We start from the raw sequence: 19,159 nt of genomic DNA, 5'->3' as shown, positions 1-19,159 counted from the left end.
GAAATTGCCCACAACTTATATCAGGCTAAACCAAAAGTCTTCCCAAAGAGAATGGATTGGCAAAAGTCTTTATTCATTGCCCTTTCCCTACGAGTAAACAATGAATTCAAATGGTAGAGGTTTCAATTTTTCCTATGCGAGTTTTTAAATTAGAGCCAGTAACTTTTCAGCTAGGAACTATCACAGGAAAACATGTGTTTCTTTTGGTGAAATATGCTCCAATTCATATGATAGGGTGAGTCCTTTTAGAGGTATATAATGCCCATATTGCTTTTTCACCTAAGGGTGAAATGATTTTAGATTTAGAAGATGTAGATACAGATCAGATTACTGAGAAATTGTTGGTTATGAAAACAAAAACTCAAACAGGTCAGGAGGAAATTAACAATTTACTATTATGAGTGCCTGAGAAATTATGGTCATCTTCCTCCCCAGATATTGGGAAAATAAAGACAGCCACTCCTAACTATCAATAACTCCAAGCTTCTATGCAATGTTCGACAATCTCCACTTAAACCAGAGGCATTAAATGGAATAAGACCTATTATTCAGGAATCCCTTGAGAAGGGACTTGTAATTTCTTGTACCAGTCCTTGCAATACCCCCATTTTACCAGTAAGAAAGTAAAATGGAAAAGACTGGAGATTTGTTTAGGATGTGAGCACTGTGAATAACATTGTGATCCCTTACGACTCTGTGGTTCTTAACCCTCACACCCTGCTCTCAGCCATTCCAGCAGCCACCTGTTGTTTTTCAGGTAATATGTTATTTAGTATTCCAGTGGAAGAAGAAAGCCAATAGCTCTTTGCCTTTATGTGGGAAGATGGTCAGTATACCTGGACGGTTATGCCCCAAGGCTATACTGAAAGCCCTACTTATTTTTCTCAAATACTTCAAGCTGATTTGGCTGATGTACACTTTACTAATGGCTCTGCTTTAATTCAATATGTAGATGATTTGCTTTTGTGTTCTGGAACTGAACAGACTCCCAAAGAGATACCATCCATCTGTTACACCAATTAGCCTCTAAGGGAACTAAGGTTTCCAAAGACAAACTACAATTCTGTTAAGCAATTATGAAATATTTAGGTCATTTGATATCTATGGAAGAATAGTTAATTGATCCTGGTAGAATTAAGGGAATCCTAGCTTTCTCACTTCCCAAAACAAAGAAGCAACTGAGGAGATTTCTGGGTCTAACCAGATATTGTAGGAATTGGGTACCTACTTTTCCCCTTGTTGCCCAGCCTCTCTGTGCATTACTTAAATCTGACCAAGCAGACCCACTGAATGGATGACAGAAGGAGAAAAGGCTGTAGGCACTTTAAAACTCTGCATTGACTCAAGCTCCAGCATTAGACCATCCTAATTATAAATTACCATTTTTTTTCTCTCTGGGCATGAAGGAAAAGGAAACACCCTGGGTGTACTAATTCAGAGGTACAGCAACCAGCATCGATCCACAGATTATTATAGTCAGCAGTTAGATTAGGTGGCAAATGGTCTCCCACCCTGTATGAGAACTATTTCAGTGACAGCTCTCTTATGCAAAGCTACTGAAGAATTTCTAATGGGTTTTCTTCTAACTATTTATGTTCCTCACTCAGTTGAATCTCTTTTAAATTCTCACCTTACTCAGCACTATTCTGTGAGGCAACTGGCTTCTTATGAGGTATTGTGACTCTCTTCACCCAATATTGTTTTTGCTCCATGTAATCACTGTAACCCTGAAACTTTGCTTCCAGCACCTCAAGATGATGACAACCATGACCACATTAGGCTAACTGCCTATCTTCTTACTCCTAGGACTGACTTAAAGGAATTACCATTGATAATACTGATTTAATTTGGTTTATGGATGGATCCTATTTAAAGGATGACAAGGGGCATTATCAAACTGGGTGCACAATAACCTTGATGGTATAAATAATTGAAAGTGGTATAAATAATTGAAAGTTCTTATTTACCAGACATCAGATTGACTCAACAAGCTGAACAGGTTGTATTAATTAGGGCTTGTCAATTATCCAAGGATCAAATAGATATTTATAGTGACAGTCACTAAGCTTTGGAGTGGCTCATGATTTTGGAATGCTATGGAAACAAAGAGGATTTCTCATCTCTTCTGTCCAGACCATAAAAAATGGGCAGATAGTTTTAAAACTATTAGACTCCATTCAATTTCCCAAACAGCTGTCTATCATTAAAATACCTGGACATTTCAAATCTGAATCAGTGGAAGCCAAAGGGAATCAGTCGGCTGATGCTGCAGCTAAACAAGATGCTTTAAGCCTTGCCCCTGCCCAGTTTCGAGAATGCCCCCTACTTAAACATGATTCTGATGAAACTTAAGAAATTTCTTTTGCAGCCTCAAGAGGTGGCTTCAGAAACAGTAGGCTAACTGCTACTGGAAAGAATAATTCCAGTTTGGGGAATTCCTTCTGAGTGGCATAGCAACTAAGGAACCTATTTTCCTGGACTATTAAATCCATTTGTAAGATTTGGCTGATAATGCAGCATTTTCACTGTGTTTATCACCCTTAATCCTCAGGGTTGGTAGAAAGGACAAATAGTAGTACTAAAGCACAATTGGCTAAATTTTCAGAGGCTTTTAATCTTCCATGGCTAAAAGCTCTTCCCTTGGTACTCCTCAACCTTAGGTCCACCCCTTTTGATAAACATTAATTGCCTCCTTTTAAAATAATTAATGGGTGACCTATGCATTTAGATGAAGTTATGTATGAACCGGCACTTCTTCGAGGGGATATTTTATATTACTGTCAGGGATTCATCAAAGTGCTTAAAGAAAATGAGATATTAGCAACTGATTCCTTCCACAGTGAGCTCCCAGGAGACAAAGACCTTAAGGACCACAGGTTACAACCTAGAAATTTTATCTATTGGGAAAAAACATCAAATAAAGGACTCTTTACAGCCATGTTGGAAGGGACCATAACAGGTATTACAAACAAATCCCTGTGCTGCAAAACTTAAAGGACTAAGCTCTTGGATTCACATTTCTCACCTAAAAAGGCCTCCTCTCATGACACCTGGCTGGGACTGTTCCTGACACCTGGCTTGGACTAAGACAGCTACCACCAAGCCAGGACAAGAAGAAGACAACAACAGTGGTAGACAGCTAACCTAAGAGTCCAGACCAGGCCTTTAAGACCTATCTTACTCTTTCAAATTGTGTTATTTACCAAATGTCTATCAAAATTGAAAGTTATTGATTTATTTCTAGCTGTGTTTTTTCCCGAGTGTTTCAGATGGAAAGAAAACTCTTCAGTAAAGTTATCACAAAGTATGGCTACCAGGGACAATCTAACTGATTGTTGGATTTTTATCAAATTTCTCATTCAATTCAAGGCTGATTTAGACCCCTTGTAATTCCTATCACTGATTTCAGATGTTCCTAATATTACCATTTACTTAGATTGGCTTCCCTCTGGCCTAACCTTTCAGGTCCAAATTCTCCAACATATTAATATGTCCATCCTTTCTCTGACACTATCCTAAGTCCTTAGAGACTGGACACAACTTACTCTAGGACCACTCTGTCCCTTACTTGATTAAGAAACATCTTAAAGAGGAAAAATACAAGTCACTTATGCCAGCAACTCTCCCACATCCAATATCCTAAAAATAGATTTTGGAAAGCTTGCAAAAAAAGTGACCCATGATTTAATCTGTTAACAAAACTTCCAGTTGATGAAGCTATCAATGAGAGCACTCTGAGAGGAATCATTTGTGCTCCCCCAGGTTTTGTCTCCATATGTGATATTGGAATTGACCCACCTTCCCAAGGATGGGCATATAAATATCTTAACAGCTAGCAGGTAGAAAGTTTATGCTTACTGGGATGTTATGTTACCCCACTGTGTATATACAAAGAGACAGATGGACCTCCATTCTCTTCTCAATAAAGTCAAGAGATCCATCCATACTAGCAGGATACCAAGGTACCTGGTGGCAAAATCTTTGGGGAATATTAGTTCCTAGTGCAGGAGTATATGTAAACTGGGATAGGCACAGAAATCTACCAGCCACCATTGGTCAAATAGCTAAAGAGACTGCAGAAAGCATTGCAGCACAACAGACATCCCTAAATTCCTTAGCCCAAGTAGCATTAGGTAATAAAATCGCCTTAGATTTTCTAATGGCCAAAAAAGGGAGTGTTTGTACTATTGCTCACATTGTTTGTTGCACTTATATCAATAACTCTGGAGAAGTTGAGATGCTCCTAGAAAAAATTTTCCAAAACGCAAAATGGTTACAAGATGTAAGAAAGACTGACCCTTTAAATGATCTGTTTATTTGGCACCCTTCAGAACTAGGCAACATTTTCTGCTCTGCTTTAGAAATGATTATTATTTTCATAATAAGTATCATTATTCTTTTCCTAGCTATCAAGTTACACATGGCATGTATCACCGCTTGCTTCAAGTCTACTACCAAAAGCATTGGTGTACAATGATTGCACAGCAGACTGAGATGATTGATCAAGTGCACAATCCACAAAATGTTTCCCTATCAACATATCCTTCTATGCTTGTTTACTATGTTTGATTAATTTTACTCAATTCTAAAGTTCTATGATGAGGGAAACAATATCACAAAACTAAATGGCTCTTAATTTTAAAGCAGCTTTACGAGGGGTAATTTATGCTCTAATCCAAACTGAATGTTGCATTTTTGTATCAGATGAGCCCTCTAATATGGCTCATCTAATGACACATGAAAAATCAAATCTCTGTATTGAAGGATCCCCTTCCTAATCTATATGAAATCTCAGGTAAATAATTCAGTGCTGGCATTTATGGTTTAATCTCTGTTCATGACTTTATTATTGTTGTTGTTGGCTATACTAATTGTGTTCTACGTTATTTACAGAGTAGTAATCCCTGTGCTTTTCAATGTATGTTCAAAACTCCAACTAAAATAATAATGCTTAAACGATTTGAAACTATTGATCATATCTATAGTTCTATTTAAGATAATGGACACACACAATGCACATATAGGATAAAATTGGCATAAGTCCTACTGGACATCCTAGAATTGACAATCCAGTCCTTGCCAAGCATTCTACTAGTATAACCCCCAGAAAAAGAAAGAAAAAACTGGGCTGTTAAGTCGCAGCTTAGAGGAACATCATGGATTCAGGGCAGGTGAGAAACCACCCTGGCAGCAAGGGACCAAACGTTTGGTCACGTAACACTTTCTATTGAAAGATTTATGCTCCAAAGGCGGGGAATAATGAGGAAAAATCATAAATTTCTCTATGGCAGGACAATCAAACTAAGTCAGAATTGAAACACACATGCCCCCATTTGTGATGGGCCTTTTTCAACAAGCTATGTGCATCCACACTATATATTAACCAGACCTCCTTAAGGCAGGAAGATATCCCTTTTTCCTGATGCCAGAGTTGTTATTTTTAAGATTAATATTACTTTTTCATCCTGTACAGGGGTTGCACTGACCTAAAGGCTCAATCTGTCTATGCATACCTGACCAAAACATCTCTGATGAACTTTATGTATAATGTTAACCTGTCAACATAATTCATAATTCTTTGTCCCAAAAATGTATAAAACTGCATCTCTACCTTCTGACCAGTCGAAGCGTTCTCAGAGCTTATGAGAGTTTGTCTCCCAGGTTATAATCCTCAATTTGGCTTGAATAAAATTTTCTTTTTTTTCTTCTTACCTTGATTGTTAATTGAATTTTCGTCGACACACTCATCTAGTGCAAACCACTTATACGAAGAAGGCCACTTAGCAATCTCATCTTTTAGAGATGGGATTTTTTTTTCCTATCACTTTACTCATTTTGTATCATTCCCCTTTTCAAATTCTCATCATCCTTTAAGGTCCAGTTTATATTCCCTCTTCTCCTCAAAGCCTTCTTTGACCCCAGGTATACTATAAATTCTATACATAAATCCCTAAGGGCAGAGGCATGGGGCTGGACAACACTGTATTTCTTACTGTATTCATCTCTACCTCCTTTCTCCAAATCCCAAAACTTAGTAAGCTTTCAAAAATGTTTCCTCAGCATATAAATGAAGAAATGAATGAAGGAAGGACTTCAAATATTTCAAGAGATTGAGAAGAAAATGTAATCCTGGCACACTTCTTGGTTCTTCTGGGAATGATATTTACATAATTACAATATATAATTGTACTTAGTGATTTTCAACCTTTAGAGCTGACCTATAAGGAAAAAAGCTGAATATTTAAATACGATTATATGACAGGTTATAAATATTATTTTAACGCTGTAAAAGTGAAGATCTGCTTGGTAGAAGATGGGAGTGGAAGTGGGGAGAAGAGAAGGGGGGAAGAGAATACCCTCATGTGGGAAACAGTGGAGCTTTGTGGGTCTGGATTCAGCCTGCCTGGTCCCTCTCCCACCTTACTACCCTTGTGACCTGGGGCAAGTCATCCCTTACTTTTCTCATCGTAATTTAGGAATGATACCTGATAGAGTTGCTATAAGGGGTAAATAAGATAATCCATGTAAAATGCTTAGAACAGTGTCTGGCACATAGTAAATACCCAATACATTTCACTAATTATTATCTTATATATTCAAGCACAAAAAGATACTATCTAAAGTTGAGGGAATCAGAAAACAAGGTTTACATGTATTGCATAAGGATATAAAGGTAACAGAAGAACTAAAATAGAAGTAGTAAAAAAAACTTGGAGTAGGAGGGGAAATTGAGGAAAGTAGAAATGAACTAAATCTTCATATTTCAAACCAGGGAGTCAATAGACACCATTTTAAGATACAGTGGTCCAAAATACTATTTAGAATTAGGGTAAAAACCATCAGAAAACAAAACAGAAAAGCTTACAACTGGTTGCTGCTGGGAAGTGTGACTTGAAGGAGGAAGGAGTAGGGAAAGCTTCCGCTGCTTTTCACTGTGACTTTTCTGCTACTTGATTTCTTATCATGTGCACATATTGTTGGGATTTTTTAAAAGGTGAAAGCATTCATACACATACACATATTCACATTCACATGTACACAGACGCTTCAAACAGGGACAAGAACTGTTTCACTCTCTGGTTGTACCTAATATGGCACTTTGCCAAAACGTATACACAATAAATGTCTGTTAAATAAATAACGTTGCCACCCTCACCTGTATTTAAGTAAGGTTTGGTGGTTATTTGACACTGTTACCTTCCAAAGCAATATGATTGCCCTATTAATATGGTAACTAAGCTAAACATTATTTAACTTATGCCAAATATGTCAACCCATGTGTCTTTGTGTTTTCCCTTAGATTAGCAAATAAGTGCTTCCTTCTTCTCTCAAAGTAACACTCAGTGTTCTCAGCACTTCAAGGAAAATGAATGTACATTGAAAATATGTTTCTCACTACAAAAAAGATGATAGTGGTAAGTTTCCGGGTTACTTTGCTACTTTTTGTATGCATAAAGTTGGTACAAATTGCATGGAAATTTTCTACCAAATGATAAACAGAAGTCATACTTCAGGGTTTAAGGTTATTTTTCACAAACTATAATTGTAAAGCAAAATGTTAAGTCAATCAATTATAAAAGAGACTTAACCCTTGGAGGGATACAATGCATTGAAAAGGAATTCTGCTTTTGAGTCAACTGTATTATATCTCATTGTTTAGATTTGTGTCTCTTAAAGATACAAGTTCAGTAGTAACTTCCTTAGAATACTGGAAAGATTTAATAGATTGAACAAGGGAACAATACTATTCTTTTCAAAGTGACTTACTTACTTAGGTGTAGGTTAAAACTTTAAAAATTTTCTTATCAGAGGTCCAATTCATAGAACTATGTGTGTGTTCAGTGATAATCTTATTGATAGATATATGGAAATCTAACCAAGTGATTTGAAGGACATTTGGGAACTGATCAGAGAACTAAAAACATTAACAACAAATCCACATGAGAGAAAACATATGTAAGCATTTCACACATGGAGAGCTTCAAGGACCAAGACAGAGCTGGGTAAGCAGTATCCTGAGAAGCAAAATTATTTTTCCCCTTTCCTTCTAGTCACCTGCCTCTACTATTGATCCAGAAAAGATCCAGAGAAAAACAGGAGGTGAAAAAAATGAAGAGAAAGAACACAACATTATTGAAGGCAATGGGGGGAGGAGGGGCAGGAAACTGTTCCCTCTTAACTTCCGTTGACTTGTGTCCATTTAATCAACCTGGTTGCACGATTTAAAAAAAAATTTTTTTAATTAACACAAGAAGAAGAAAAAGGAGGGAAAAAAGTAAGTATTTTTTCTGTAGCAAATATTTTTAATACCAAAAAAACATATTTGGAGCTAAAAATAAAAAGTATATTTCCCTCTGGAAGAAAACAATCTTGGATTAAAGCTAAAATTTTATTTTAGTATTTCACCTTTTGTGCTCTCTCTTTCCAGAACTCTTTCTATGGTCTTTTAGTCAATAATTAACAGGTACAACTGGTGTGATGAGGGTGTGGTCCCTGAGATAATGCTGGGTTCTCTTGCCTTGAACTGATATGTAACCTCTTCAATCCTCCTTATATCTTCAAAAGGAGTGAAATTCTTATCTAAATAAAGGAAGAGGTCTCTGAATATTCTTGCAGACACAGGAAAATCACTCAAGATCTGCATCTTGTAAAAAATTTTCTATTTGAAAAATGTGATTAAAGCACCCAGCCAGGACAGGTTTGAAGGGAGGTACAATTCCTTCATTGCTAATGTCCCCACTGATATAAAGAAAACTATACTCCCAAAGCACAGTTATTCGAGTATCCAAATTATATTTAGTAGTAGACTTCTATAAGTTCTGATCCCTAGTCCTCAAATTCACAAATCAGAAATCCAAGCCTGTAAATCTGATTATTTTAGGTCTTGGTTGTACATTAGGTAAATGTGTCTAATTGCTTTTTGGATTGTGTTATTTACCACAGTATGTATGTTTGCATGAGGCGTTAGCAAGCACTATGAAAAATGATTCTCTGCAGTTACACTTGTCACCACTAGATGAAGCTACCACTGCTTTTACTCTCCTCTCAAGAGAATTTGTTGGTTAGCTACTAAATGACATTGATGTGGAATTTAAATTTAGGGTTACTCAAAAGCTGCTTTGCTCTGAGAGTAAGGTGACAGGTCTATTTTGTTAAGTTCAATAAAGTTCAGAGAGCTAAGTATTAAAGTGCACATAAATGGCTTTAACACTGTAACCCAAGACTTCTCTAGTTGATAATTTTTTATTTCAAAGATAGACTCATCAATCTCTACTCTCCACTGACTACTTTTATACCAATTATTGGCTTCAGGGAGGTATAAACAAGTTACACTGGTGGAAAGAGAAAGCCTCTAATTCCTCTTAGATAAAATTGAGAATTAACTTAACATAATTTCAGAAGTATAAACATGAGCCCTCCCACTTTTACATAGTTTACAGATTAACTAGAGGGTAACAGGTAGATCAAGAATTTCCATAGGAGGGACCTTCAAGATGGCAGAGGAGTAAGATGTGGAGATCACCTTCCTCCCCACAAATAGAGCTACATGTGGAACAACTCCTACAGAACACCAACTGAAAGCTGGCAAAAGACCTCAGACTTCCCAAAAGGCAAGAAACTCTCCATGTACTTGGGTAGGGCAAAAGGAAAAAAAAAAAAAACAGAGACAAAAGAATAGGAATGGGACCTGCACCTCTGGGAGGGAGCCGTGAAAGAGGAAAAGTTTCCACACACTAGGAAGCCCCTTCACTGGCAGAGATGGGGGGTGGGTGTGGGGGAAGCTCTGGAGCCATGGAGGAGAATGATGCAGCCGGGGTGCAGAGGGCAAAGCAGAGAGATTCCCGCACAGAGGATCAGTGCCGACCAGCATTTGCCAGCCTGAGAGGGTTGTCTGCTCACCTGCCAGGGCAGGTGGGGACTGGAAGCTGAGGTTCTGGCCTCGGAGGTTAGATCCCAGGGAGAGGACTGGGGTTGACTGCATGAACACAGCCTGAAGGGGGCTAGTGCGCCACAGCTAGCCGGGAGGGAGTCCAGGAAAAAGTCTGGACCTGCCTAAGAGGCAAGAGACCATTGTTTCGGGATGTGCGAGGAGAGGGGATTCAGAGCATCGCCTAAACGAGCCCCAGAGATGGGTGTGAGCCGCGGCCAACAGTGCAGACACCAGAGACGGGCATGAAACAGTAACGCTGCCGCTGCAGCCACCAAGAACCCTGTATGCAAGCACTGGTCACTATCCACAGGCCCCTGGGAGCCTGTGCAGCATGCCACTGCCAGGGTACCATGATCCAGGGACAAGTTCCCTGGGGAGAGCACACGGTGTGCCTCAGGCTGTTGCAACAACACGCCGGCCTCTTCCGCAGCAGGTTCGCCCCGCATTCCAATTGTGACTAGCATACCCCTCCCTCCCCACGGCCTGAATGAGCAAGAGTCCCCTAATCAGCTTTATCCCGGTCCTGCCTGGGCAGGAACAGATGCCTGAGGGCAACCTACACACAGAGGCGGGGCCAAAAACAAAGCTGAACCCCAGGAGCTGTGAGAACAAAGAAGAGAAAGGGAAATTTCTCCGCGCAGCCTTAGGAGCAGCAGGTTAAATCCCCACAATCAACTTGATGTACCCTGCATCTGTGGAATACATGAATAGAAAACCAATCATCCCAAATTTGAGAAGGTGGACTTTGGGAGCAACTGTAGACTTGGGTTTGCTAACTGCAACTGATTTGTTTCTGATTTTTATGTTTATCTTAGTTTAGTTTTTAGTGCTTGTTATCATTGCTTAATTTGTTTATTGGTTTGGTTGCTCTCTTCTATTATTATTATTTTATTTTAATAATTTTTTAAATGTATTAATTTTAAAACTTTTAATTCTTTCCTTTTTTATCCCTTTTCTTCTGAGCTGTGTGGCTCACAGGGTCTTGGTGCCCCAACCTGGTATCAGGCCTGAGTTCAGGACATTGGTGCACCAGAGACCTCCCAGCCCCACGTAATATCAATCGGTGAGAGCTCTCCAAGAGTTCTCTGTCTCAGCACTAAGACCCAGCTCCACCCAACAGCCAGCAAGCTCCAGTGCTGGACGCCTCATGCCAAACAACTAGCAAGACAGGAACACAACCCCACCCATTAGCAGAGAGGCTGCCTAAAATCATACTAAGTTCACAGACATCCCAGAACACAGCACCAGATGTGGCCCTGCCCATCAGAAAGACAAGATCCAGCCCCACCAACCTGAGCACAGGCACCAGTCTCCTCCACCAGGAAGCCTACCGAACAAGCCACTGAACCAACCTCACCCACTGGGGGCAGAACCAAAAACAACGTGAACTACAAACCAGCAGCCTATGAAAAGGAGACCCCAAACACAGTAAGATAAGCAAAATGAGAAGACAGAAAAATATGCAGCAGATGAAGGAGCAAGATAAAAACCCACCAGACCTAACAAATGAGGAGGAAATAGGCAGTCTACCTGAAAAAGAATTCAGAGTAATGATAGTAAAGACGATCCAAAATCTTGGAAATAGAATGGAGAAAATACAAGAAACCATTTAAAAGGACCTCGAAGAACTAAAGAGCAAACAAACAATGATGAACAACACATTAAATGAAATTAAAGGTTCTCTAGAAGGAATCAATAGCAAAATAACTGAGGCAGAAGAATGGATAAATGACCTGGAAGATAAAATAGGGGAAATAACTACTACAGAGCAGAATAAAGAAAAAAGAATGAAAAGAACTGAGGACAGTCTCAAAGACTTCTGGGACAACATTAAATGCACCAACATTCGAATTACAGGCATCTCAGAAGAGGAAGAGAAAAAGAAAGGGTCTGAGAAAATATTTGAAGAGATTATAGTTGAAAGCCTCCTTAACATGGGAAAGGAAATAGTCAATCAAGTCCAGGAAGGGCAGAGAGTCCCATACAGGATAAATCCAAGGAGAAACATGCCAAGACACATATTAATCAAACTATCAGAAATTAAATACAAAGAAAAACATATTAAAAGCAGCAAGGGAAAAACAACAAATAACATACAAGGGAATCCTCATAAGGTTAACAGCTGATATTTCACCAGAAACTCTGCAAGCCAGAAGGGAGTGGCAGAACATATTTAAAGTGATGAAAAGGAAAAACCTACAACCAAGATTACTCTACCAACAAGGATATCATTCAGATTCAACAGAGAAATTAAAACCTTTACAGACAAGGAAAAGTTAAGAGAATACAGCACCACCAAACCAGTTTTACAACAAATGCTAAAGGAACTTCTCTAGGCAGGAAACACAAGAGAAGGAAAAGACTTACAAAAACAAACCCAAAACAATTAAGAAAATGGTAACAGGAACATACATATCAATAATCCCCTTAAATGTAAATGGATTAAATGCTCCAACCAAAAGATATAGACTGGCTGAATGGATACAAAAACAAGACCCATATATATGCGGTCTACAAGAGACCCACTTCAGACCTAGGGACACATACAGACTGAAAGTGAGGGGATGGAAAAAGATATTCCATGCAAACGGAAATCAAAAGAAAGCTGGAGTAGCCATTCTCATATCAGACAAAATAGACTTTAAAATAAAGACTATTACAAGAGGCAAAGAAGGACACTACATAATGATCAAGGGATCAATCCAAGAAGAAGATATAACAATTATAAATATTTATGCACCCAACATAGGAGCACCTCAATACATAAGGCAAATGCTAACAGCCATAAAAGGGGAAATCGACAGTAACACAATCATAGTAGGGGATTTTAACATCCCACATTCACCAATGGACAGATCATCCAAAATGAAAATAAATAAGGAAACACAAGCTTTAAATGATACATTAAACAAGGTGGACTTAATTGATATTTATAGGACATTCCATCCAAAAACAACAGAAGACATTTTCTTCTCAAGTGCTCATGGAACATTCTCCAGGATAGACCATATCTTGGGTCACAATGAAGCCTTGGTAAAATTAAGAAAATTGAAATTGTGTCAAGTATCTTTTCTGACCATAACGCTATGAAACTAGATACCTATTACAGGAGAAAAGCTGTAAAAAATACAAACACATGGAGGCTAAACAATACACTACTAAATAACCAAGAGATCACTGAAGGAATCAAAAAATACCTAGAAAAAATGACAATGAAAACATGATGACCCAAAACCTATGGGATACAGCAAAAGCAGTTCTAAGAGGGAAGATTACAGCAATACAATCCTACCTCAAGAAACAGGAAACATCTCAAATAAACAACCTAATCTTACAGTTAAAGCAATTAGAGAAAGAAGAACAAAAAAACCCCAAGGTAAGCAGAAGCAAAGAAATCATAAACATCAGTTCAAAAATACATGAAAAAGAAATGGAGGAAACAATTACAAAGATCAATGAAACTTAAAGGTGGTTCTTTGAGAACATAAACAAAATTGATAAACCATTAGCCAGACTCATCAAGAAAAAAAGGGAGAAGACTCAAATCAACAGAATTAGAAATGGAAGAGGAAAAGTAACAACTGACCCTGCAGAAATACAAAGGATCATGAGAGATTACTACAAGTGACTATATGCCAGTAAGATGGACAACCTGGAAGAAATGGACAAATTCTTAGGAAAGCACAACCTTCCGAGACCGAACAAGGAGGAAAGAGAAAATATAAACAGACCAATCACAAGCACTGACATTGAAACTGTGATTTAAAATCTCCCAACAAACAAAAGCCCAGGACTAGGTGGCTTCACAGGCAAATTCTATCAAACATTTAGAGAAGAGCTAACATCTGTCCTTCTCAAACTCTTCCAAAATACTGCAGAGAGAAAAACAGTCCCAAACACATTCTATGAGGCCACCATCACCCTGATACCAAAACCAGACAAAGATGTCACAAAGAAAGAAAACTACAGGCCAATATCACTGATGAACATAGATGAAAAAATCCTCAATAAAATACTAGCAAACAAAAACCAACAGCACATTAAGGATCATACCCCATGATCAAGTGGCGTTTATCCCAGGAACGCAAGGATTCTTCAATATATGCAAATCAATCAATGTGATACACCATATTAACAAATTCAACAATAAAAACCATATGATCATCTCAGTAGATGCAGAAAAAGCTTCTGACAAAATTCAACACATATTTATGATAAAAACTCTCCAGAAAGTAGGCATAGAGGGAACCTACTTCAACATAATAAAGGCCATATATGACAAACCCACAGCCAACATTGTTCTCAATGGTGAAACACTGAAACCACTTCCTCTAAGATCAGGAACAAGTCAAGGTTGCTCACTCTTACCACTATTATTCAACACAGTTTTGGAAGTTTTAGCCACAGGAATCAGAAAAGAAAAAGAAATAAAAGAATCCAAATCGGAAAAGAAGAAGTAAAGCTGTCACTGTTTGCAGATGGCATGTTACTATTCAGAATCCTAAAGATGCTACCAGAAAACTACTACAGCTAGTCAATGAATCTGGTAAAGTAGCAGGAAACAAAATTAATGCACAGAAATCTCTTGCATTCCTATACACTAATGATGAAAAATCTGAAAGACAAATTGAGGAAACACTCCAATTTACCACTGCAACAAAAAGAATAAAATACCTAGAAATAAGCCTACCTAAGGAGAGAGCAAACCTGTATGCAGAAAACTGTAAGACACTGAAGAAAGAAATTAAAGATGATACAAACAGATGGAGAGATATACCATGTTCTTGAATTGGAAGAATGAACATTGCAAAAATAACTATACTACCCAAAGCAATCTATAGATTCAATGCAATCCCTATCAAACTACCAACAGCATTTTTCACAGAACTAGAACACACAATTTCACAATTTTTATAGAAACACAAAAGATCCAGAAAAGCCAAAGCAATCTTGAGAAAGAAAAATGGATCTGGAGGAATCAGGCTCCCTGACTTCAGACTATACTACAAACCTATAGAAATCAAGACAATATGGTACTGGCACCAAAACAGAAATATAGATCAATGTAACAGGACAGAAAGCCCAGAGATAAACCCAAGCACATATGGTCACCTTATCTTTGATAAAGGAGGCACAAATATACAATGGAGAAAAGACAGCCTCTTCAGTAAGTGGTGCTGGATAAACTGGATAGCTACATGTAAAAGAATGAAATTAGAACACTCCCTAACACCATACACAAAAATAAACTCAAAATGGATAGAAGACCTAAATGTAATGCCAGACACTATAAAATTCTTAGAGGAAAACATAGGCAGAACACTCTATGACATAAATCACAGAAAGGTCGTTTTTGACCCACCTCCTAGAGAAATGGAAATAAAAACAAAAATAAACAAATGGGACCTAATGAAACTTAAAAGCTTTTGTACAGCAAGGGAAACCATAAATAAGATGAAAAGACAACCCTCAGAATGGGAGAAAATATTTGCAAACGAATCAATGGACAAAGAATTAATCTCCAAAATATATAAACAGCTCCTGCAGCTCAATATTAAAGAAACAAACAACCCAGTCCAAAAATGGGCAGAAGACATAAACAGACATTTCTCCAAAGAAGATATACAGATTGCCAACAAACACATGAAAAGGATGCTCAACATCACTAATCATTAGAGAAATGCAAATCAAAACTACAATGAGGGGCCTCCCTGGTGGCGCAGTGGTTGAGAGTCCGCCTGCCGATGCAGGGGATGCGGGTTCGTGCCCCGGTCTGGGAGGATCCCATATGCCGCGGAGCGGCTGGGCCCGTGAGCCATGGCCGCTGGGCCTGCGCGTCCGGAGCCTGTGCTCCGCAACGGGAGAGGCCACAACAGTGAGAGGCCCGCATACCGCAAAAAGAAAAAAAAAAAAAAAAAAAAACTACAATGAGATATCATCTCACACCATTCAGAATGGCCATCATCCAAAAATCTACAAACAATAAATGCTGGAGAGGGTGTGGAGAAAATGGAAGCCTCTTGCACTGTTGGTGGGAATGTAAATTGATAAAGCAACTATGGAGAACAGTATGGAGGTTCCTTAAAAAACTAAAAATAGAACTACCATACGACCCAGCAATCCCACTACTGGGCATATACCCTGAGAAAACTATAATTCAAAAAGAGTCATGCACCACAATGTTCACTGCAGCTCTATTTACAATAGCCAGTACATGGAAGCAACCTAAGTGTCCACAGACAGATGAATGGATAAAGAAGATGTGGCACGTATATACAATGGAATGTTACTCAGCCATAAAAGGAAATGAAACTGAGTTATTTGTAGTGAGGTGGATGGACCTAGAGTCTGTCATACAGAGTGAAGTAAGTCAGAAAGAGAAAAACAAATACTGTATGCTAACACATATATATGGAATGTTAAAAAAAAAAAAGAGAGAGAGAAAGAAAGGTTCTGAAGAACCTAGGAGCAGGACAGGAATAAAGGCGTAGTCGTAGAGAATGGACCTGAGGATACCGGGAGGGGGAAGGGAAAGCTTGCACGAAGTGAGAGTTGCATTGACATGTATACACTACCAAGTGTAAAATAGATAGCTAGTGGGAAGCAGCTGCATCGCACAGGGAGATCAGCCTGGTGCTTTGTGACCACCTAGAGGGGTAGGATAGGGAGGGTGGGAGGGAGACGCAAGTGGGAGGGGATATGGGTATACATGTATAGGTATAGCTGATTCACTTTGTTATACAGCAGAGACAAACACAACATTGTAAAGCAATTATACTCCAATAAAGATGTTAAAAAAAAAAAGAGGGGCTTCCCTGGTGGCACAGTGGTTGAGAGTCCGCCTGCCAATGCAGGGGACACGGGTTCGTGCCCCCGTCTGGGAGGATCCCACATGCTGCAGAGCGGCTGGGCCCATGAGCCATCGGAGTCTTGGACTCAGATTTTGTCTCCCTTGGTTCTGTGAGGCTATCAAAAGCTTAGCTCAGGGCTTCCCTGGTGGCTCAGTGGTTGAGAGTCCGCCTGCCGATACAGGGGACACAGGTTCGTGCCCCCGTCCGGGAAGATCCCACATGCCACGGAGCGGCTGGGCCCGTGAGCCATGTCTGCTCAGCTTGCGCGGCCGGAGCCTGTGCTCCACAACGGGAGAGAGGCCACAACAGTGAGAGGCCCGCGTACCGCAAAAAAAAAAAAAAGACTTTCCATAAAAGAAAGTTGCAGGAGCAGCAATCCAGCTGGAAGAAGGACAAGGGGCAGGGTATTTGTAGTTTAAATTGCATATAAAGAACATGGTTAGATGATTCTCTGGATAGTTCAGGGAGAGAGCTGAAGGAGGTGATGAGTGTTGAGTTAGGAAAGATTAGACGTGAGTGGGAGGAAAACTATTTAATCTTCCGACCATTAATTTTGTGGAGCTACTGCATAGTGATCAGACATACTGTGAGACTGAAACAGTTTTGGTAAATGAGGATGGTGACCTGGCAAAAGTTCTAGTAAGACCCTTTCTGAGGCTTAGGGAAGTCTATGGGGAGGGGCCAGGGCAGGGGGAGGGTGTTTCCACTTTCAATAATGGCTGGCTATGTAACTGGACCAACCTCCCTCTACTCAAGACAACAATAAACGCTGACAAAATATGAAAACATCTTTAAAGCATCAAAGACAGAATTATCAAGCCAAGACTCAAGGGAGAACGGAAATCCAAGAGGTATTTAAGGATGCTCTTTTGCACCTGGGGTGTATGCAGGTTTGGAAAAAGAAACCGAGGAGCTGAGTTAAGCTTTTTTTTTTTTTTTTTTTGCAGTACGCAGGCCTCTCACTGCTGTGGCCTCCCCCGTTGCGGAGCACAGGCTCCGGACGCGCAGGCTCAGCGGCCATGGCTCACGGGCCCAGTCGCTCTGCGGCATGTGGGATCTTCCCGGACGGGGGCACGAACCCATGTCCCCTGTATCGGCAGGCGGACTCTCAACCACTGCGCCACCAGGGAAGCTCTGAGCTAAGCTTTTGATAGCCTCACAGAACCAAGGGAGACAAAATCTGAGTCCAAGACCTGCTGAGCATAAAGAGAAAGAGAAAAGCAGTCCCTGACATCCGAGAGATGAACTGGCACTCACAGCAGCCTTGGTGTTCTCCTGTCAAACATAAATAATTTCATGGAACATCACCATCAGCCAAGACCACTCTTGAGACTATGATGGATGAAGACAAAAACAAGCTGACTCCACAATCATGTTTGAACACAGGCAAAACATGAACACTGTCATAGCCACAAAAATGACAAAACACCTTCATATCCTGACTGATATGAGTGACAGCTGTTTCTTTACCAGTTACAGCCTTAGGCTTGGTCTGCTCTTCTCTCCTTATTAAGATGCTTACTCATAGAATTACCCCCCTTCCTGAGAACATCTAAACCAAAACAAAGCCCTGCTTCGACAGCCCTCCACATCCCATAAGTCGTTCCTAACACCTGAGGGGCCCCATGGTTCCCCACCATGTATATTATCCTTTGCTGCAATGAGTAAAAAAAAAAAAAAAAAAACCCAACTTATTAAAAAACCACTAATCATTTTTTTACATAGCTGGGCAGGGGATTTTTTTTTTATTACTCTAATATTTTTGAGCTTTGTGCTGGGACACAGTTACCTGGAAACAATTTGATCCTTTTGGATCTTGCCTTAAGATTTGCTCAATGGGACTGAAGCAGTACTTTATCTAGGGCTAATTGCTCTCAACTACTGAGGCAAGACACCTCTGGGTACTCGACCTGTGGGCATCTTGAGGTTCTCCAAGCTGACCGGCGGACGCAGGTCCTTCCACTTCCACGAGCTCTGTGTGCGCGCTGTTCGCCAAGACCTCTAATCTTTTCCAGTGGTTCAGTCTCTGGCTCCGGTATTTTCTGCACATGCATGTGCTGCTCAGTGATCAGCTGAATACTCAAAGGGAGCTCTCAGCAGAGCTCCAAAGTGTCCTTTCTCTCTCTCTCTCTCCCCGCTTTCTCTCTCTCTCTTCCCGCTTTCTCTCTCTCCCTCTCTCTCTCTCCCCACTTTCTCTCTCTGTGTCTCCCCGCTCTCTCTCTCTCTCCCCCTCTCCCTCTCCCCACTTTCTCTCTCTCCCTCCCCCCACTTTCTCTCTCCCTCCCCCTGCTTTCTCTCTCTCCCCTTCTCTCTCCCTCCCCCCGTTTTCTCTCTCTCCCCCTCTCTCTCTCCCCCCCCCCGCTTTCTCTCTCTCCCC

At 39.9% G+C, this 19,159-nt stretch overlaps 1 protein-coding gene across 4 annotated transcripts in view; it reads right to left on the bottom strand.

Moving 5' to 3' along the window:
- The window catches only part of ERAP1 (endoplasmic reticulum aminopeptidase 1), a 128,972-nt gene extending 110,019 nt beyond the window's left edge, over positions 1-18,953 (bottom strand). For 3 of the 4 annotated variants that reach the window (XR_014294268.1, XR_014294269.1, XM_082623634.1), the window contains exon 1: positions 18,693-18,953. Coding sequence is in view for 2 of the 4 variants with exons in the window: in XM_082623634.1 (XP_082479760.1) it covers positions 18,693-18,836 (144 nt within the window). In the remaining 2 variants the exon portion in view is untranslated. The remainder of the gene's footprint in view (positions 1-18,692) is intronic. The other variant, XM_082623636.1, reaches the window with a different exon arrangement.
- Between the last annotated feature and the right edge of the window lie 206 nt (positions 18,954-19,159).

The sequence above is a fragment of the Mesoplodon mirus genome (assembly GCF_964341445.2).
Source record: "Mesoplodon mirus genome assembly, chromosome: 5".
NCBI lineage: Eukaryota > Metazoa > Chordata > Mammalia > Artiodactyla > Ziphiidae > Mesoplodon > Mesoplodon mirus.
The sequence above is the reverse complement of the archived record's forward strand: the minus strand, read 5'-3'. Positions and strand labels throughout refer to the sequence as shown.